General features: G+C 42.2%; 1 protein-coding gene across 1 annotated transcript; it reads left to right on the top strand.

Moving 5' to 3' along the window:
- Positions 1-18,526: 18,526 nt before the first annotated feature.
- LOC130994024 (uncharacterized) lies at positions 18,527-19,660 on the top strand. Its single transcript, XM_057919061.1, has one exon. The coding sequence runs from the start codon at positions 18,527-18,529 to the stop codon at positions 19,658-19,660; it is 1,134 nt and encodes a 377-aa protein (XP_057775044.1).
- The last annotated feature ends 3,426 nt before the right edge of the window (positions 19,661-23,086 follow it).

The following is a 23,086-nucleotide window of genomic DNA, read 5'->3' as shown; positions in this document are numbered from 1 at the left end:
GCCGTTGGTCCCGATTATTTCTTTGATCCCTCTGATCCCTCTGATCCCTCTGATCCCTGTGATCCCTCTGATCATTTCCCTGGTTCCGCCTCTGGCCCTCGTTTCCTCTAGCGATGAATTGATCGAGGTTTCCCTGACGCACTAGTAGTTCCAATTGGTGCTTCAGATGTCCACAAAATTTGGTGTAATGTCCGTAGGTGTTGTGATACTCGCATAGCTTGTTGTTGGGCCCCTCCTGCGGCGGCCCATCCCGGTAAGTTCCTGGTGCCCGAAAAAATGGTTGGCTCTTTATCAAGTGGAAAATCTCCTTATGTGGTTTGTTCAGGGGCGTGTACTCAGTGAATCGTGTGACTTCATTCACCGTACGCTGTTGTCTGGGTGGCATCTCTCCCTGGGGTGGCAGTACCCTTGGAGGCAACCCTCTGAATGGTGCCCTATCCTGATGTCGCTGTCTCTCTGGTGCTTCCTCGGCTCTTTTAGCTTTGTGCTTATCATTTTCCGCTTTCCGGGCCATCCTGGCATCCTCCAACTGTAAGTACCCCGGTAGTCGAGACATGATGTCGTCGAAGTCCTTAGCCGGCCTAATTTGTAGTTCGTCGAAGAATAGGCCCGGCTTTAGTCCTCTGACATAAGCGCAATTCTTAATTTGAGATTCCGCCTCTGGCACCTCCAGAGCGGCTAAGTTGAATCTGGCAGTATATTCCCGCAGTGTTTCATTCTGGTCCTGTTTGATATCCATCAGGGACAGAGCTGACTTCCCTACTCTTCGCGAGCTTGCGAATTGCCGTAGAAAACGCACTTGTAACTCCTCAAAAGAGTGGATGGAATTTGGAGCGAACGTCCCAAACCACAACTGGGCGGGGCCAGTCAGCGTGGTGGAGAAAATCCGGCACTTGATGCCCTCAGTATACATGTGCAAGGTAACCAATCCCTCAAACCGGTTGAGATGTACTTCCGGATCAGTGGTACCGTCATAATCCAGAGAAATGGGTTTATAGCTTTGCGGCAGGGTATCCGCTAGGATGTCATCGGAGAACGGACTGCGATTGTTGATGGGGTGGAACCTTGACATTTTAGCCCTCTTGTCCTCCTTATCTCTCCCATGTTCCCGTCTTTTCCTCGGGGAGTCGTGAGCGTGGGGGCGCTTGTGACCCTTGCGCCCTGGTCAGCCAGAGGAATACTCCAGCTCTCGTTCCTCTGACCTCTCTGTATGATGTGATTTCTCTGAACGACGGGATCTCTCTGACCGATACGATTTCTCTGCCCTATGAGATTTTGCTGACCTCTGAGCTCTGTCGTCCCTCTGGGACTTTGATTTATGCTTAATTTACTCTATTTTTTAGGGTTTATACGTGCGTGTTTAAAGATAATCTTCTGGAATTTGGTACGTTTATGGTGTATTTTATGCTTTGCAGGAGATTTAGGCTCTCGAGATGGAAGAATGCAGTTTTGGATAAATCTAGCGTTTTCCAGAGGAACCGGCATCTCCAGAGCAGAGAAATCACCATTCCACTGGAGTCAGAGGAATCAAGTCTCCAGTGCAGAGGAATCGAAGCGAGTGCGGAATCGCCAGAGAAGTCTCGCCTCACGCCAGAGGAGTCGTTAGCAGAGAAGTCTCGCCAGAGAAATCAACACGCCAGAGAAATCACTTCGCCAGAGAAGTCAATAGTCAGAGGAGTCGCTAGCCAGAGAAGTCAAGTCCTCAATTTCAGAGGAGTCACCATTCCTCTGAAGAAAGCCAGAGCGGAGGAAGGCCAGAGCGGAAGACATTCCTCTGGCGACCCATTCCTCTGTCAAGGTCAGAGAAATCACCCATTCCTCTGGCGTGACCCGTTACTCTGGTGACACTCATTCCTCTGGCGAGAACTGCGAATTTAGCACGAATGGGAGTATTTTCCAGAAGCGCACATCCAGCTGGCGAGTTGCCTTAATTCACACGATTCTATTACCATTAGAATTCTACTTTACTTGGCAACTTCCATGGTGATCCGAAGGAAAGCTGAAGCTTATAAATAGGTTCTCTTTTGACCTATTAGAGGAACCGTACCCCAGAACCCAAGCATTCATATTTTTAGTTTTATAGCGTTAGAATTTTATAGCTTTCTAGTTTTCAAGGCTTGGATCAAGATTGAAGATTCAAGTCGCTACTTCAGTTTTTATTCGGTTTTTTTATACAATTCAGTTTTTACAATTGCGTTCTTTTTAATTATGTTTAAGTTTTATTTTGCTATGTCTGGCTAGTTTCCTTTAGCTGATTCTAGGGTTTGTAAATAGTTGATTGAATTTATGTGATTTATTTGTTAATACCTTTGTGCCTTCCAACTTGTGATTCATGATTCCTGGTGCTTATTTTCTTGTGAATTATCTGATCAATAGTTTGCATGTTTAGCTATTCGGTTTGAGACCTAGCGGAGATTACTGTTTAGCGGATTCAGGAATGTATGATATGATTTTAACCTTGAGACCTAGCGGAGATAGGTGGATCATAGGGAGCTATTCTTAGGAGCTATTGGGAGTTAGTAGATTTTCTTGAGACCTAACGGAGATAGAGAATTTATTAATCTACGATCATTGCTGCTCTAGCGAGAGTATTTGGTTAATTAAGTGATCTCTCATCATAACTGGATTAAATTGGTACATAGGATTAATAGATTAATTACGTAGATTTAATTAATGAATTTACTACCCTAGGATCAGTTGTCTTTTATATTTGATTTTTCTACGTGCTTTTATTTGCTACTATTTGAGTTTAAAGAAATCTCCTCACTATGCCAAGTGTGGGTGCGTATTTATTACTTACCTGTGGAGTATTGGACGAAGGAGATTATCTCGAGTATTGGTCGCTCGGTGGGTATACCGATAAAAGTTGATGGGGCCACTGCTGACGGAGATTTCGCTCATTTTGCAATAGTTTTGGTGGAGGTGGATTTAGCTTTGCCGTTGCCGGAGTCGGCTGCTATTGAGTGCCCAGACAGAACTTTTCATGTTGAGTTCGGATATGAACAGTTGCCTTTTTTCTGCTCTAAATGCAAAATTACGGGACATACGACTGAAAAGTGCAAAAAGAATAACTCAAACACCAAAGGAAAGCTGATAAGGACGCTGATAAGAATAGCGGGATGGAGTTTAGTGTGGTGAAGTCGAAATCTACTTGGGCTGCTAAGCCGGTGGTGGAGCGGGATGCTAGGGGCAAGGTTGACAGTGTTAACAGATTCAATGCTTTATCCAATATGATAGAGAATGTGGAGGAGATGTCGGGGCCCGATCTGTTGGAGGCGGTCACTATTCCGGTGATAGAAAAGAATGTCGATGCTGGCAGAAATGTGGATTCGGAGGAAGAAGATATGGAACAGATTGAGGCAGAAACCATTCCTATTCCGGCACAGAATGTCGAGATTGTTGACATGGCTTTTGATAAACAACAGAACAACAAATCTTCTGTTGAGGTGCAGGAGAGGGAGGCAGTCGAAACTACTAAAGGCTTGGATCATCGTGATAATAGAGATGAAGTTAAGGAGAAACAGCCTATGCAACCAGCTAAGAAAAGAGGACGTCTTCCTGGTCAAGTTAATAAGGAGACAAGAATAATACCAGGTGCGGATAGTATTAAAGGGAGGCTACGTAAGGCTTCTGACTCAAGATGTGACCCCAATCCGGAGGCAGTTGAGAGTATCAAAGAGAAGTTGTATAAAGCTTGGGAAGAAGGGGGAAATCCTAGAGATTTCGTTATCACTAATGATAGTTCTGAGAGTGCTCGAGTTATGTCCAAGATTGGGGCAAAGAGTTGGGCGGAGAAAGTGGAAAGGGGTGATGCCCTAGCCACGAAGAAATAAATTTTTCCATGAATTTTATGGTTTGGAACGTCCATGGTCTTACGGATGAGTCTAAACTTATTTTAAAAGAGCATTGTCGCTCTTTTGCTCCTCTCATTTTAGGCATCATTGAGCCTAAAGTTGCGTTTCTTAAAACGCCTACTGGGTTGTGGAAGTCTCTTAACGTAATTCCTTGCTTTCAAAACTCAAGATTTAATATGTGTTCCAATATTTGGATTTTCTGCCATCCGGATGTTCAAATGGATGTGGTTTTTGCCTCGAATCAGGTGGTGATTGTTGATTGTCTTTGGAGAAGCCGTCAGTTTCGAGTTGCGATTGTTCATGGCTCGTCCTCTCATCTGGAAAGACGTTCTCTTTGGCTTGATATTTTATCTCATGCTGTCAGTGCTATGTTGTTATGGGAGATTTTAATGCGGTGAAAGGGGCGTATGAAAGAAGCAGTAATTGTCGACCGAATGCTGCTTCTTGTGGGGAGTTCTGTGAGTTTATTGATGCTCTAGGCTGTATCGAATCTCCCACGGTGGGTTTGAAATTTACTTGGTCTGGACGAAGGTTTATGCCGTCACATGTTGAGTCTTTGTTAGACAGGGTTTTCTTTTCAGATCTTTTCGCTGCAGGGTGGCATTCGGTTTTTACTCAGGTATTGCCCAGAGTCACGTCCGACCATTCTCCGATTATCCTAAATTGTCAGTTGGCTCCTAATGTGACACAACGGTTTTTTAGATTCTTCGATATGTGGACTCTTCATCCGAACTTTATGGCGTTGGTGAAAGATTCCTGGTCGAGGGATATTGACACCTCTTGTCATATTTACAGGGTGATGGCTAAGCTGAAAAGATTGAAAAAAGACCTTCGTGATTAGAACAAAAACACTTTTAGTAATGTGGATAAGTTTATTATGGAAAAGCAACAAGAGTTTTGGAGATCCAAGATTGTATTGCGGTGGAGGGGTACACTGAGGAGATGTTTGAGAAGGAAGTGACTGCTCAAGCCAATATTAATATGGCTCTTTCTAGAAAAAATAAGTTATTACAACAGAAAAGTAGGGTGACTTGGCTGCAGGATGGGGATCGGAATTCGGCCTTCTTTCATAACATGCTTAAATACAAAAGAAGGCCTCATATTGTCTCGCATCTGGCGATTGATGGCGAGACTTGTGTTGATCAAGAGGCTATTGGCAATCATATTGTGGGGTTCTTTACGTCCTTATTCACTGAGCCTGATCATTCTTCAGTGGATATTGTTAATGTGGAGGCTGTGATGGACCATATCATTCCTGATCACGCTAACGATTTACTGTCAAGAATCCCTAGGGAGGAGGAGATAACTGCTGCTGTGTTTCAGATGGACTCTCATAGTTGACCGGGTCCGGATGGTTTTTCTGGAAAATATTATCATTCTTGTAGGGATATCATCAAGACGGACATTTGGAGAGCGGTCATCACCTTCTTTACCAATTCTTATCTTCCGAATGGGTGTAATGCTAATACGCTCATCCTTATTCCTAAGAAAGAGACGGTTTCCACGGTTGCGGACTTGCGTCCCATTGTGCTTTCGAATTTCCTTTTTAAAATTATTTTAAAGGTGCTAGCTGTGAGATTGAGCACGGTGGCGGCTCAGGTTGTTTCTAACAACCAATTTGGCTTCATTTCTGGTAGATCGATACATGATTGTATCATGTTGGGATCGGAGGGATTTAACTTCTTGAGGAGGTCTTGTGGTGGTCAGAATATGGCTTGCAAAGTGGATATCACCAAGGCCTTCGATACGCTCAGATGGGATTTCTTGATTAATGTGATGAAAGTTTTTGAAAGAATATTAAACTGAATTAATACTCTAATGCCCGATGATCGTTTCTTGGATTATTATTAATTTATCATACAACGATTAAATCCTAACATGCTCCTATGAATTTAACAGCTGCACATAGGTGTTAGGAAAACTTACTTGAGAATCGGATGCACAAGTTGTTGATGATCGTGTCGAAAGAATCTGACTCCAGCTCTGATCTTCTCGACTGTATCCCGCTCAATTCCCAACGTTGGATGGACAACGAGCTATGGAAATTCCCAAGACAGAATGCTCACCCACGTTTCCTGCGCCCCGCTGTGCTCTCAAAAACCCTAATTTTATCAGTGTGTTTCCCTGAGAGCTGACAGCTGTATTTAATAGAAAATTAAATACGTATGGGGCGCTTATTTAGTGTGGGGGCGATTTCTGGCTCTTCTAGGGCTAGGAGACATTGGGCCAGCCCAGGGACCAGATACAAGGAATAAAGATGGGCCTCAAATAAATTAATTTATCTATGGTCAGCCCAGACCATAATTAATTTATAAATATTAGTTCATTCCACTAGAGAACCGATACTGACTTACCCCTTTATTGCCGGTGATGAGTCGGGGCTTGTATTTAGACTTATTAAATCTCCGTATTTAAAATATCCGACATCCATTAATTAATTAGAGCTCTGACAGCTTAAATTAATTAATCTCTTAATAATTCCTTAAGCAGTACCACTCAAACTTTATTATTACGCCTGAACTTAATCAACCTGCAGGGTTTTAGCGTAATAAACCTTATTGAGCTCCTTAAGGGGATGTCATTATCCTATACCGGATACGGGTACTAATACAGATAATCAAATATCATATATTAACCGCTATCACCCAAGATACAGAGTACTCGAGTTAGTATATAACTTTCACCCATAGTAAGTCAAAGTGATATACGAATTAACATATATATCTGAATACTTATTAGTATTAAGATCTTATAAGTCACCGAGATCTTGATTCTTCACTTAAGTCAGATAGAAGAATACATCTCAAACTGTGGTCCTATCAATACGTAATGACGTACCAGTATAGACAAGTAGCCAAGACAAACTACTTCCATCTATACTGCAGCCTAAACCAATAACTTGTCCTAGAGTTATTTCGGCTGTGATCATATTATATCTCTTAAGGTTATTCCAATTATATGGTCTTCTGTGATCTACAACACACCATATAATCTACTCATACAGAGATAAAGAACATACATATGCAATCATGAACACAATCAGATAGGAGATAAGAATAGTGAAAACAGGAATCATTGTATACAAGCATAAAGTTCTTGCTTTCAATATACAAATAGACTGTCTGACTGGTAAACTAGCCTATAATCTCGAGTCCGTTTCAGGTACTTGAGAATATACTTTACCGCAGTCCAGTGTCCTGGTCCAGGGTTCGACTGATATCTTGCAACCATGCCAACGACATAGCAAATATCAGGTCTCGTGCATAGAATCGCATACATGAGGCTACCTACGGCGGAAGCATAGGGTATCTTCCTCATCTCCTCAACCTCACTAGGCGTCTTAGGACACATGTCCTTAGACAGAGGAATTCCATGTCTAAAAGGTAGCAAGCCTTTCTTGGCATTTTGCATGCTAAAACGAGCAATCAAAGTATCAATGTAAGACGCTTGAGATAAGCTCAACATCCTTTTATGGCGATCACGAACGACCTTGATCCCCAGGATGTACGCTGCATCTCCTAAGTCTTTCATTTGAAACTGTTCGGATAACCACTTCTTTATGTCTGATAATAGCTCAACATTGTTGCCAATGAGGAGGATATCATCTACATAAAGTGCAAGGAAAACCACGTCACCATTGGCATCTAAACAGTACACGCAACTTTCGTTCTCACAACGAGTAAATCCATAGGATTTAATTACCTCGTCAAAACGTTTGTTCCATGACCTCGAAGCTTGCTTAAGTCCATAAATGGACTTCTTAAGCTTCCACACAAGATGCTCTTCGCCCTTCTTCACAAACCCTTCAGGTTGCTGCATATAGATGTCCCTTCCTTCTTCAAGGAAACCGTTTAGGAAAGCGGTCTTGACATCCATTTGCCAAATCTCAAGGTTCATGTGGGCTGCTATGGCAAGGAGTATTCGGATAGACTTGAGCATGGCAACCGGCGAAAAGGTCTCATCATAATCTATACCCTGTTCCTGGGTATAACCTTTCGCCACCAGTCTAGCTTTAAAAGCTGCGACTTCGCCATCCGAATCTCTCTTTCTCTTGTATACCCACCTACTACCTATAGCTAAAAAGCCATCTGGTAGTTCGGTCTTCTCGTATACATCCATAGCACCCATGGATTCTATCTCAGAAACCATGGCTTCGTACCAAGAATCTGCATCTTGATCTTCCATCGCTTGTCTAAAGTTGTCAGGGTCGATATCCTTTTGTTCATCAACAGGGAGAAGATCCGAAGATTCTCCCAAGAACATAAATCGATCGGGTTGAACTATAACCCTCCCACTACGACGAAGCGATGGTGGTACAACTGTGACAATGGTTCGTGCAGTGTCTTGTGGTGCATTCACTTGCATACTTGGCTGGGGTAATGGAATCGCCTGTCCATTGCCTTCGATTTCTTGAAGGACAATCTCGGACTTAGACTTGTGATTATCTTCATAATCGTGTTCCAAGAATCGTGCGTTGGTGCTAACAACCACTTTCTGATCCTTCGGATTATAAAAATAACCACCTTTCGTTTCCTTAGGGTATCCTATAAACAACATTAGTTCGCATCTAGGCTCCAATTTCCTCGCTTCCTTGTCTAGCACGTATGCAGGACAACCCCATATCTTTATATGATTCAAGCTGGGCTTACGCCCTGACCATAACTCAATAGGAGTTTTAGGAACCGATTTGGACGGTACCCGATTCAGCAAATAAACCGCTGTTTCCAAGGCATATCCCCAAAACGAAATAGGCAATGATGCATAGCTCATCATAGATCGTACCATTTCCATAAGAGTCATGTTTCTTCTCTCTGCTACACCGTTCTGTTGGGGAGTACCCGGTGCAGTCAATTGGGATGTAATCCCATTATCTGACAAATATTGCAAAAACTCGTTCCCGAGGTATTCGCCACCGCGATCAGACCGCAATGACTTGATAGATTTACTCGTTCTCTTCTCCACCTCCGCCTTGAATTCTTTGAATTTCTCAAAGCATTCAGACTTGTGTTGAAGTAAGTAAATGTATCCATATCTTGAGTAATCGTCAATGAAAGTGACAAAATACTCATACCCTCCACGAGCTCTAGTGGACATCGGTCCACACAAGTTAGAGTGAATCAATTCTAACAGATGCGAGGCCCTATTCCCCTTTGCCTTAAAAGGCCTTGCCGTCATCTTTCCCTCTATACAGGATTCGCAGGTTCTAAATGGAACCGCTTGAAAGTCTTTCAAGATTCCATTTGAAACAAGCCTTTGGATCCTATTTAGATTGATGTGGCCTAATCTTAGGTGCCAAGTATGTGTATATTGTTCATGAGAATAATACTTACTCTTATTCGGATTTGGAAGGATTTGTGATGTAGATGCAACATGGACAGAGTTGTTAATTGGACATGTAATAGTATAGAGAGAGTTGTTCAAAATTCCAGAACAAATAGTCTTGTTATCTCTCATGATAGAGACACCCCTATCAAAAGTAACAGAATATCCATTCAAAAACAATTTTGAAACAGAAATTATGTTCCGCCGAAACTCCGGCACATACAAAATATCCCTCAAAACTAAAATGTCATCACCAAAACATAAAGATAAATCTCCAATTGCAACAGCTGCGACCTTCGACGCGTTGCCCATGGAGATGGTGATCTCATCACTTGCCAGTTCCCTTGTCGGCTTGAAGCCCTGCAAGGTGTAACAAACATGGTCAGTTGCCCCCGTATCCACTACCCATGAATGAGTAGAAAACGAAGCTAAACATGTTTCAGTTACTAAAACTTGTGACGTACCTTGTCCCTTTGCCTTGAGCACTGGACAATCTTTCTTCCAATGCCCAACCTTGCCGCACTTGAAGCACTTTCCCTTGGCCGTTGGCTTCTTTACGCCCCCGGTAGGGCCATCTACTTTGGCTTTACCGCTCCCACTAGCCTCACGGTCATGTTTCCCTTTTGGACCTTTCCACTTCTTTTTCCCGCTTTTCGACGAAGAAGCAGATCCCTTGGCAGCAACAAGGACCTCTTTCCCACGGCCCATCACTCCCTCTGCCGCAACTAGAGCATTCAACAACTCATTAAGAGTGTAGTTGACTTTGCTCATAACGACATTGAGACGGAAGTTCTCATAGGCTTTGGGGAGAGTATTGAGGATGATATCGACCTTGGCTTCGCCTTCGATACCCCCTCCTAGCAGATCAAGCCTGTCAAACAAATTTGTCATATGCATGACATGATCGTGCACAAGACTGCCCTCGCTCATCTTACAAGATAAGATTTCTCTCATCAAGTTAAAGCGAGCAGACCTCTCGGACTCCCCATAAACCTCCTTGAGGTTTAACATGATGTTAGCCGCGTCATCCATGACCTGATGCTGGAGTTGCAAAGTTTGTGACATAGTCATCATAATATAGCACTTGGCCATATTATTCGACTTGTGCCACCTTTTATGCGCCTCTCGTTCCGCATCAGTCGACTCATCAGTTAAGGCTGCGGGACGTGGAGTGGTAAGCACAAAACTGTGCTCATCAGCGTCAAGTATGTACATAATATGGCGTTTCCATTCGGTATAATTAGGACCGATGAGAGGATTGTTTGCTAGAATGTTAATTATCGGAGACATAGACATATCTGAAAGTAAACAAATAAACATGTAAGAACATGAAGCACATAATTCGTAACAATAATATTGTAACCTTTTGATAAAACAATATTAATGAAACCTCCAACGGCTCAAAGAATCCCATGTGCAAGCCACGTTGGGTGGACGTTTACACACGAACTCCTTAACCAGACTATTTACCTAGTCATTTAATTTCCATCCATGTCAACTTAACCTTTTGACAAAGGAAATTAATAGTTGGCACCTTAACTAGACCATATCATCATCAAGAAGGGACTCCTTTGGGAGTTGTACATTGTACTTGATATGATATCTAAGCAATGACCACATTTTAACCTTAAAAATTAAATTCTCGAAATTAGCATACTCACTCGGACCATGCCGCTTTCAATTTAATTTTCTTGGTTATCTTATTTAATTCCATTCTCCAAAGTACTTGTGAAAATTACACAAGTAAGCCACGTTGGGTGGACGTTTACTGCATAACTCCCACTACTTCAATGGTTTAAATATTTTTTATAGAAACCTCTTCTGACAAACTTATGAAAAACAAATATGAAGTAAATTCATCCTTGAAATTAGATGAAATAAATCAAATTAGAAGAGAAAAGGGCTCGTTGCGAAGAAACTATAACAAACATGCACTTAGTTATGACATTTGTGAATTGTAAGTTCTATATGCTTGAAGAGTCGCTCTTCATCATAACCATGCTTCCACACCTTTAACGGAAATCAGTTCTGGTTCCGTTTTTCTTTTTTAATTATTTGTTTTGAATTTTAAAGTTTGTACTTGAATTTGCTACATCGCTCTTAGTAAATTTTTTTGTTTAGAGACCGTTGGGTGGACGTTTACTCACATTGCTAATCACTTTGTCTAGAGACCGCATGTGGAGGTCTAAAATAATTTTTAATTACTATAAAAATTATTAAACAGCTTAGTCTTTTTCTTTCAAAAGGTTTGTACATGCTCAAGCACATAAACCTAAACATGCTTCTCTAGAACGCAACATGTAAATCATGCTCGCAGAATTCTAAAACATGCTTAAGAAAACAATAAACCTACTATCATGCTTGTCTAAGCGCAGTTAATAAACAAATATTAACAAGCAAAGACGTGCAAAAGAAGGTAAAGAGCATAAGGGATTAACAACCACGACATGCAAAGAACATAATTAAAGAATTAGAATTCTTCGTGACCCATTCGTGGAAACCCAACTATTCTATTACATTTAAAATAGAAAAATAGGCCCAAAACTAAAACACGGCCCGAAAAACTTCAAGCCCGTCGTGGAATTAGGGTTTGGGCCCCTTAGGGTTCGAAAAATGCAGCTAGGGTTTGGAAACCCTAGCTGCCGCCGCCTTCTAACACAGCCGCCGCACAGCGCCGCCCGGCAGCACGCGGCGACCCAGCGCTGGCAGCAGCCCGGCGCTGCACCAGCTCCCTTCTGGCAGCCTCCAGCAACAGCAGCTCCTCGGCGAACTCGGCGGCAGCAGCGGCAGTAGACGGCAACAGCAACGGCAGCAGCGGCAGTGCGCCGCCCGCCGGGCGCGCAGAGCGCGCAGGCGCGGCCCCGAGCGTGCACCGCCCCTGCCGGTGGCTTCCAGCCCTCGCCCAGCTCCTGCCCTCCTCGCCTTTCAGCGCACAAACAGACCAGAGAACAGCAGCGGCCGCGCGGTCGCTGATCTGGGCGCGCTGCGCGCGGTGTGCACGCATAATATCATCAAAATCTCTTGCCGGTCGGATTTGCAATTCATCAAAGAAGATCCCCGGCCTGAGTCCTCGAACATATGCGCAATTTTTTATTTGTGATTCTGCCTCTGGTACTTCCAGAGCGGCAAGATTAAACCTCGCTGTGTACTCCCGCAGTGTCTCACCCTGATCCTGCTTGATATCCATCAGTGAGAGGGCTGACTTCCCTACCCTCCTTGAGCTCGCAAACTGTCGTAGGAAGCGAGTCTGTAAATCTTCAAAAGAGTAAATAGAATTCGGGGGAAGCATCCCAAACCATAACTGAGCTGGTCCGGTAAGAGTAGTGGAGAAGATGCGGCACTTGATGCCCTCGGTATACATGTGCAGCGTAACCAACCCTTCAAACCGATTGAGGTGTACCTCCGGATCGGTAGTGCCATCATAATCTAGTGATATGGGCTTGTAGCTTCTAGGTAAAGTGTCTGCCAAAATATCGTCAGAGAAAGGACTACGGTTGTTGATAGGATGAAACCTTGAAGTCTTGGCCCTCTTGTCTTCCTTATATCTTCCATGTTCCCTTCTGTCCCTTGGCATGTCCCGGTCATGACGTTTGTGAGCCCGATGCCCTGGCCTGCCAGAGGAAAACTCCAGCTCCCTTTCTTCTCCTCTTTCGGTGTACCGTGATTTTTCCAGGTGGTGAGACTTCTCTACTCTGTAGGACCGCTCAGATCTTTGTTCCTTATCTTCCCTCCGGGATTTCTCCCTCAGCGATTCTTCCAGATTCTCAAGTTGATGTTTCAATTGTGACACTTGTTTTTTCAACCGTGCCTTCTCCTTCGGTCTCTCTTCCTCAAACACAAGAGAGACGGATTGACTGTCAGACTCATCAACCCGTTCTCTCCTGACAACACTGTTAAGCCTAGCACGGCTCCCTTCTGGTATAGCTAGTTCTCTGTCAGCAGCGTCCCCTTGAATTTCTCCAGGCATCACAACCTGTTTACTGATTGCCAGTATGTTTGCCTCCCGAGCAACGGGAGGTGGGGCCTCAGTGCCCTGCGGGTTGGCTGCTCCAACCGGGGTAGCCACAGTAGGGATGACAGACATCATCGGAGTTCCCAGTGCCTGCCGCATGTTAGCATAGCTGAGCAAGGCCATCATTTGCTCGGCCAGCCCGAAGTTAATCGGTCCTCCTCCAGACGCGGGGGCCAGATTTGGCAGATCAGAACCCGGTGTTACCAAAGCGAACCTCTGGGCGTTGACATTCAACCCTGTTGTCGGCGTGGCTGAGATAGCCTGAAAACCCGGTGGCACAGTGAAAGTGGGGTTACCCTGAAGGCCAGTGAACAACGAGGTAGGCACCTCAGTAGTGACAGCAGCAGAATCAAACTCCTTCTCCAAGTTCCGGTGAGCATCAGAGGATCCCATGGTACCTGCATATAAACAGAGTGAGAGAAAAATCCCAGCGACGAAAGCATAAATCCTCCGTTTACGGATTGAAATCCCGATATAAGAGATCCAATAATAAATCCCGGATACCGGTACAGAGACCGTTAAAAAATTCCCCTCGAAGTAACGCTATGCACTGGGAAATAAACCCAGGGCATAGATTGAGAAAACAGAACCCGCATAACGGAGTTTTCTCCGGTGAACCCGCATTAAGATCCGACGGAAAAGACAGAGCACCAAGAAAACCAAAACAACCATCAAAAGGCTTGTCAGCGCAATTCGTTAGAAATGATAGATAAACAAGAGCTATGTAAGGAAACAAACATCATAACCCAAGACTAACACGATCATGTCCTATAATAACCACAAAGCTTATAAACAACAGAATTACCATGGCAATCAACCAAATTAGCAGCATAATGCAGTATTCAGCGCATAGGACGAAAGTTAATCGAAGAAAGCATGAAGGAAACCAGTAATTATTCCTCTTAAGTGGAAATTATCCACCCATCAGCAACACAAACCCCATCACAACAACAACAAAGTATTAATCGACATATTAATTGGTGCAAAACCCATGGAATAACAGCAAAAAGGTCCATGAAGAAAGAGACAAAGTGCTAAACAAACTTTCATCAGTGCGAAGCCCCTAAATTAACAGCAAAACCCCCACATCCTCCCAAAAATAGAGTAATACTCAACAGTCCACTAGCATAATTCTAAGATTATCGGAGAAAACATGAAGATCATCCACAACTATCACGTTTACACATAAAACATCCGTACACTAACAGCATAAACCCAGGATATCGGAGATAAAATGTCAATCCGCCGTTCACCGATGCAAAACACGAGATTCATAAGGAAAAAACGCCCGGCATAACCAAAACAGAGTCTCACGCCACAATTTCCCCATACAAAACATTAGATCAGTGAAGAAAACGTCAATTCGTACAAGGAAACCCTTCATCCGTAGACAACTTAACCCGAATAACGGTAAATAAATGTAAATTTCCCCGATCCATGACTTATGCCCGTCACCACCTTTCCCCATGCATCAGAAACATAGATCAACACAAATCGTAGAAGATTAACGACATATTAACCTAGAAAACGCAATTAACCAATCACAAACGACTGGGTGTCCGAATTATCGGCTCAGTCGGTGTCAACGCCCGCAAATCCGATTGGAATTTCAGATCTGCGTACGTCGGCGACCATGATCTCACATCTTAACTCAGTAGCCTTCCCACAGACGGCGCCAATTCGTGTTTCACGAAACCAACACCTAAACTATCAAGTGAAAAATATAAGCTATACCTAGTGTGGATGATCGGAAAGAGCAAAGTAACGATCGGAGAATTGAGCACGAGAGAAAATATAACTGTTGTATTTAAAAGTGAATGATAGCGTAAATACAAGACACGAGCTCATGCTCTATTTATAGAGTATATGGAAGGGTAAAATAGTAAAATCGGTGCTAGCGCATTTATTTGGCGTGATCGAAGGGCATATCAGGAATTTCGTCTTTACGCGGGAGGTTTCCCGCATTTCTGGTGACTTCGTCAACGGAGATGACTTCTCTGGCGACGTAGACTTCTCTGACGAAGATGACTTCTCTGGCGACGCAGACTTCTCTGACGAAGAGTGATTTCTCTGGTGGCGTAGACTTCTCTGACGAAGATGATTTCTCTGGCGACGTAGACTTCTCTGACGACGAGTGATTTCTCTGGCGGGTGAAATTCCTCTGGTAAGAATGATTCTTCTGACCAGCTTGACTCCTCTGGTGAGGATGGTTTCTCTGATGGGTATACTTCTTCTGTCATATTCGTCCCGCTGATGAGGTCGATTCCTCTGATCTATATCATTTCCCTATTTTGCACATATTACTCCTCATCACCTAACATGCTCCTATGAATTTAACAGTTGCACATAGGTGTTAGGAAAACTTACTTGAGAATCGGATGCACAAGTTGTTGATGATCGTGTCGAAAGAATCTGACTCCAGCTCTGATCTTCTCGACTGTATCCCGCTCAATTCCCAACGTTGGATGGACAACGAGCTATGGAAATTCCCAAGACAGAATGCTCACCCACGTTTCCTGCGCCCCGCTGTGCTCTCAAAAACCCTAATTTTATCAGTGTGTTTCCCTGAGAGCTGACAGCTGTATTTAATAGAGAATTAAATACGTATGGGGCGCTTATTTAGTGTGGGGGGCGATTTCTGGCTCTTCTAGGGCTAGGAGACATTGGGCCAGCCCAGGGACCAAATACAAGGAATAAAGATGGGCCTCAAATAAATTAATTTATCTATGGTCAGCCCAGACCATAATTAATTTATAAATATTAGTTCATTCCACTAGAGAACCGATACTGACTTACCCCTTTATTGCCGGTGATGAGTCGGGGCTTGTATTTAGACTTATTAAATCTCCGTATTTAAAATATCCGACATCCATTAATTAATTAGAGCTCTGACAGCTTAAATTAATTAATCTCTTAATAATTCCTTAAGCAGTACCACTCAAACTTTATTATTACGCCTGAACTTAATCAACCTGCAGGGTTTTAGCGTAATAAACCTTATTGAGCTCCTTAAGGGGATGTCATTATCCTATACCGGATACGGGTACTAATACAGATAATCAAATATCATATATTAACCGCTATCACCCAAGATACAGAGTACTCGAGTTAGTATATAACTTTCACCCATAGTAAGTCAAAGTGATATACGAATTAACATATATATCTGAACACTTATTAGTATTAAGATCTTATAAGTCACCGAGATCTTGATTCTTCACTTAAGTCAGATAGAAGAATACATCTCAAACTATGGTCCTATCAATACGTAATGACGTACCTAGGGCTGTGCATCGGTTCAAAACCGAACCGAACCGACCCGATTTATAAAAACCTGAAACCGAACCGAATTGTAAAATGGTAGAACCGAACCGAACCACTAAAAGGCCAAAAACCGACCAAAACCGAACCAGTCGAAACCGATCGGTTTCGGTCGGTAACCGAACCGAACCGAATTATTTTATTTTATTTTATTTTTTTTGAAAAAAACATTAAAATCCCTAAATTATAAACCACAACACTTGGAAGAAACCCATTTTCCTCCATTTTCCTAATAAAGGCAGCCGCATCCACAATCTTCTCATACTTGCTTATCCAGCTTATTAAGGAACCACAAGTATAGGAGTTCGGCTCGATACCTTTTGCTTTTATTCTCAAGAGAAGTCGAGGAGTGCGCCTTCGATGGAGGCGGAGGAGAAGCTAGGGAGTGCGCCGGTCTGTTGCTGGCCTGCTAGTCGGCGTCGGCATCGATCTTGGCGGCGGAGGAGAAGCCGGGAGTGGCGTTGGTATGCTACTGCTGGTCTGCTGCTAGTCGCCGGCGAAGGATGAGTGTTGGTGGTGCCCGGCGCGGCGCCGCAGTTGAGGTGGGGAGGAAGGAAGGCTGCCGATAGTCTAGAGAAAGGGGAGGCGGCGGGTGGTTTCTAATTGAAGTCCAGAAATAAGAATAGATTTAGGGTATATCTAATTTGAAGTTTTGAACCATGTATAATGTATTTACTATTTAGTATATTAAATTAAATAATATATTTAATAATATATATATATCGGTTCGGTTCGGTTTCCGACCGAACCATGGGCGAAGAACCGAAACCGAACCGATACATGGTCGGTTTTCACATTTGAAAACCGAACCGAAAACCGACCCAAAAATAACAAAACCGAACCGAACCATAAATGATCGGTTCGATCGGTTTTCTCGGTTCGGTTCGGTTTATGCTCAGCCCTAGACGTACCAGTGTAGACAAGTAGCCAAGACAAACTACTTCCATCTATACTGCAGCCTAAACCAATAACTTGTCCTAGAGTTATTTCGGTTGTGATCATATTATATCTCTTAAGGTTATTCCAATTATATGGTCTTCTGTGATCTACAACACACCATATAATCTACTCATACAGAGATAAAGAACATACATATGCAATCATGAACACAATCAGATAGGAGATAAGAATAGTGAAAACAAGAATCATTTTATACAAGCATAAAGTTCTTGCTTTCAGTATACAAATCCAACAAGTTTGTGGGTATAATCATCGCTTTATTAGATGGATTGAGGTGATTTCACATTCAGCTCGTCTCTGTATTTTGTATAATGGGAATCTCTGTGGGTATTTTAGTTGCTCTAGAGGTGTTCGACAAGGGGATCCACTTTCTCCCATTTTGTTTGGAATCGCTGAGGATGCGCTCAGTGCGCTTTTCCATAATTGTGTGCAGTCGGGCCATTTGATCCCTATGCAGTTTTGCAGAGGAATTTCGTTTCCTACGCATCTTCTTTATGCTGACGATATCCTGATTTTTTGCAAGGCGACGCAGTCGAATGCTAGAACTCTACACAAAATCCTGGATTTTTATGGTTCTATGTCGGGTCAGGTTTTCAGTCTGGAAAAATCGCATCTCTACTTCTCTGAAAAAGTCGCCTTGCCTGTTAAAAGACAGATCACTCAGATTTTGCCTATTTCGGAGGGTTCTTTGCCGCTTACTTACTTGGGGGTACCTATATTTAGAGGCAAGTCGAAGGCCTCTCATCTCCGAGCTACTCTTGATCGTATCATTAATAAATTTGCTCATTGGAAAGGTGTCCAGTTGTCGATGGCATGAAGAATTTGCTTGATTAACTCTGTGATCAGTAGCTCTCTCACGCACTTTATGATGATGTATCGTTGGCCTAGGGCGTTATTGAAAGAGTTGGATTCAAAGTGTAGAAATTTCTTATGGAATGGAGATATTCGCAAAAAACCGTCGTGCTCGGTTAGTTGGGACAGAGTTTGTTCCCTAAAGGAAGAAGGAGGTCTTGGGATTCGATCGTTCGTTACTATTAATAAGTGTCTCCTCATGAAAATGGCGTGGAAAGTCATTGAAGGAAATAGCTTTGGTTATGACATTATGAAACAGCGATATTTGAATCAATGCTGTCAGGTGAACAGCGTGGCCCCCTCAACGGTCTGGATAGGGCTAAGGGAGGAGATTGGGGAGCTGGTCTCGAACTCGTTTAGCTATATTGGTGACGGTACGTCAACTCTTTTCTGGCTTGATGATTGGCTTGGATATCTGTTGGTGGATAAATGTGGAGTTCCTTTCTTTATGAGAGATTCTCTTACTCAAACTGTGGCTGACTATTTCTTTGAAGGGGTGTGGCATTTTACCCAGACTTTTGTCAATTCTTTCCCGCAAATTGTTTGTGATATTCTTTTACTCCCGATTGGTGGTAAGGACGCGAGGTTTTGGAAACCTTCCCTGCAGGGGAAGGTCTCTTCGGTACTTGCTTTTGCTCACCATGGACATAAATTCCCTAGAGTTTCTTGGGGGTCTTGGATTTGGGAGCCGTTCATACCGGTAAGGAGGTCGTTGGTTTGCTGGCGCCTTCTTCATGATCGTATGCCCAATTATGATCGTCTCATTAGGCATGGCCTCGTTGCTCCCAATTGGTGCCCAATTTGTAAAAGAGATGCGGAGACGGCGGAACATATTTTCTGGAATTGTGTGTGTGTGCAGCAGGCTTGGGCGATTTTTCTGACCTGGTTTGATTTTTCTCAAGGTCTCCAAGAACTGGACATTCACAGCTTCCTTGTGGCTGCGTGGAACAGACAGTTGAGCTCTCAAATTAGTATGCTTTGGAAAGCTGGTATTATCAATATGATTTGGGCTATTTGGACGGAAAGAAATAGCTGCATTTTTGACAGCAAGAAGTTTAGTTCCAAACACATCCTTCAGCATGTTAAAGTGGCTTTTCTTGAGAACGACATGAACTTTAAACATCTGGGAACTATGAAGAATGCTTGGACCGATTATGTTGTTTTGCGGAACATCGGAGTTAAAGGTAGAGTTGCTCCGCCTCCGGAGTTTATTTCGGTTAGTTGGTGGCCGCCTATAACGCCGTGGATGAAAGTTAATACGGACGGTTCAGCCCTCGGAGTGCCGGGGGAGATTGCTTCAGGCGGTGTTTTCAGAGACCATTGGGGTTGGGTGAGATGATGCTTTCATTTTAAACACGGGATTGGTTATGCGTTTGAGGCGGAGTTGATGGCGGTGATCTCGGCCATTCGTATTGCTCACTCTAGAGGTTGGACTGATCTTTGGGTGGAGTCTGATTCCACCTATGTCGTGAGCCTTCTTCAGGAACGCTCTAAGAAGGTTCCCTGGCGTTTTTTTGCTTTGTGGAATGACGCCTTGGGCTTGTTAGATTCTTTTCGTTTGCAAGTCTCACATGTTTATCGTGAAGGAAATAAAGTGGCGGATATCATGGCGAATCATGAGCGCGCTGTGGGGTGGTGGCCTCACGAGATTGAGGAGATTAAACATGCAGCTCGCTTGGATATGTCGACACATTCACATATTAGAATGGTGCTGTGATCGAAGCGGGCGGTTGTGTGGTTTTTTGCCTTCTTGCTGGTTGTCTGGAGTGGCTTTCGGTGGTGTGGGAGTTGGTGCTTTGTTGCTAAGGGCCCGATGCTGCTGATTTTAGCTTATTTGATTTGGGGTTTTCTAGCAAACAGCTGGTGTGCAGAATTCTGTCTCTCCTAGTCGCGGTTTTGAGGCGGGTGGTAGGTGTTGGGCTGCTGCATTACTTCTGGTGCAGTTATAGCTTCTTCTTCGCAAGATGGTAGAGGTTCGGAGATGGGTTTTTCTTGGGTTTTAGTTGTCGTTACCTTTGGGAGAGCGTGAATATTCGGTTGATTTTCAGTTGGTGGTGGATGTTTGGGGGATATTTGGCGACGGCGTATAACCGGCCAAATTCCCCTTCTTTTTGTGTTTTGTTTTGGGTGAGCGTGGGGTCTTTGGCAACGGAGCATAACCGGCTAAAAACCTCTTCTTACCGGGTGTTTCTTTTTGGGACTTGGGCGACGGCGTCTTACCGGCCTAAGTTTCGTTTTTTTTGCTTTTTGTTTGGTTTCCTCAGCGACGGCGTATAACCGGCTGAGGTTTTCTTTCTTTTTCTCTTGGTCTGACATTGGCGACGACGTCTTACTGGCCTTTGTCTTTTTCATTTTCGGTTGGTTTGTTTTGTTTTTGACTGGTTGGAGTCGGGATTGTTTTGGGACGATGGTTAGGCCGGAGTTCCATAAACTTTCCCTTCCACTCTGCTGGTCGTGGTTTGCTTCTTTTGACGGGCACTCTTTTTCCTTTCCTGGTTTTTCCCTTTGGGTTTTACATGAAAAGGTTTTAATGATGCTCGGCCCTTAGTCTGCTCTCTTGTGCTTTCAAGGGTTTTTTGTTTTCTTTTATTAATAAAATCGCATTTAATAATTAATTTGATCAAATAATTATTATCGTAAGGAAAAATAATTATTGATATGTATAATGTTTTATATTGAATGAAGGTAAATATTTATATTAACATAAGTATATATTTGTGCAACCAAATGTATATTTTATGCTTATTAAAAATAAATACTCCTATTAGGGTTTAGTATTCAGGTTTTAGGATTTAGTTTACAGGGTTTAGGGTTTAATTTATGGGGTTTAGGGTTTAGAAAATATAATACTTTATATTGAATGAAGGTAATTAAATACTTATATTTACATAAGTGTAAATCTTATGATTATTAAAAGTAACAATTACTATAAACAAATTTAGTAATTTGGGGCGCGGATAAAAGGGGTGCAGTTCAAGGGCACGGGGCGACTCGGCCGCATGCTATGCGGCCGGCCGCACCCAATACCAACCCAAACAGAAAAGTGATGTTAAATTAAAAGATTATTCATAAGAAAATGATTTCATGGAAGATAAATCCTGGCAGATTCCTTATTTTATGTATAGGAATACCAAAAATAACTGTTAGGATTATCAATTTGTATCATTTAATAAATATAGTGAATGTGTGCGTGTGTTGATCAATCGGTAAGGAGTTAATGTCTAAGGCCAAAGATCTTAGGTTCGAGTGCCCTGTAACACAACCTTTTAATTTCTTTATTTAATATTGTAAATTTATCAATATATATATATATATATATATATATATATATATAGGGTTAGGTTCAATGAAAAAGACCTAAATGTATGAAAGAAGAGAGAAGTAATCTCATCCGTTGATTTTATTTAATCTAACGGACATAATTTATTCACGCCATGTTCAACGGATTTTTTCGTTGAACATTCATGAACATATACAATATTTTTGGGGGTTTTGGGTTTCGACCCCCCCATATGTTCAATGAAAAAATCCGTTGAACATGGCGTAAATAAATCATGTCCGTTAGATTAGATAAGATCAACGGATGAGATTACTTCTCTCTTCTTTCTTACATTTATGCCTTCTTCATTGAACCTTGGCCTATATATATATATATATATATATATATATATATATATATAGGGTGCGGTTATTCAATAAACCATCCTTATTTTAAGAATTACGAACCAGCAAAAATGCATGAATTTTATGTATAACACGCATGAATAAACTGTATAAAGGCATGAATTGCGAAAATTAATTTTTTGCTACCTTTGGGATTCGAACTCAGGACCATGAATTTATCCAACAAGGTGATGAATCAACCGTAGATCTTGATGATCTAAGGGCTGAAAATGGTTCCTAATTTATATTTTAAGAAGCGTTCTTATTTTAGCCTTCCCCTATATATATATATATATATATATATATATATACATATATAGTGAATCAGTATATGTAATAATTAAAGAGTTAACTTTGAGATAGCCATATTGAGTAATGAAGCTTAATATTTGGCCTCCCATATAAAAAAAACACAAATTTTGACCATTTTTTACGTTTTATGACTGTATTGCCCTTAATTAGGTTGGATTGGGTTTGGGTTTGTGCGTGGGTTGGGCTTTGGGTTCGGGTTGGAGTGCGCAGGTTATGATGGTACAATTGGTACAAATGAATAAATTTGTGCCAATTGTGTCATTCATTGGGTACGCTTGGCACAATTATGCCCATTTGTGCCAAATGTGACTGAAGGTTGAATGATGGTATCATTGGTACAAATGGATAAATTCGTGTCAATTGTGTCATTCATTAGGTACACTTGGCACAATTATGTCCATTTGTGCCAAGAGAAATGGGGGAGAGAAACATAGGGAGAATCACGTTTACGGGTTGGGCTGGGTAGAGTAGGATCTGCGGGATCAAGAGTATTTTGGACCGAAATTATAAAAAATTGTCATAATTTGTGTTTTTCATATGAATGGCCGAAAATTGAGTTTCATTGCTCAATATGACTATATGAGTTCATATTCTCATAACTAAATTGCAATTAATATGCATAAAAAAAAATCTCTAATCAAGTGTTTTTAGCAACAACAATGTACATTATTAAGATTAACTAAATGATTCATAATTCTAAAATTAAATTTAGAATTTCTTGGATTAAATTAAATTAAATTTAAAATTCAATAATAGTCTAAAAGATATTAGAATAAAAATAAATATATAA

This window comes from Salvia miltiorrhiza, chromosome 7 (genome assembly GCF_028751815.1).
Source record: "Salvia miltiorrhiza cultivar Shanhuang (shh) chromosome 7, IMPLAD_Smil_shh, whole genome shotgun sequence".
Taxonomy (NCBI): domain Eukaryota; kingdom Viridiplantae; phylum Streptophyta; class Magnoliopsida; order Lamiales; family Lamiaceae; genus Salvia; species Salvia miltiorrhiza.
Note: the sequence above shows the minus strand (reverse complement) of the source record. Positions and strands in the feature narration are given on the sequence as shown.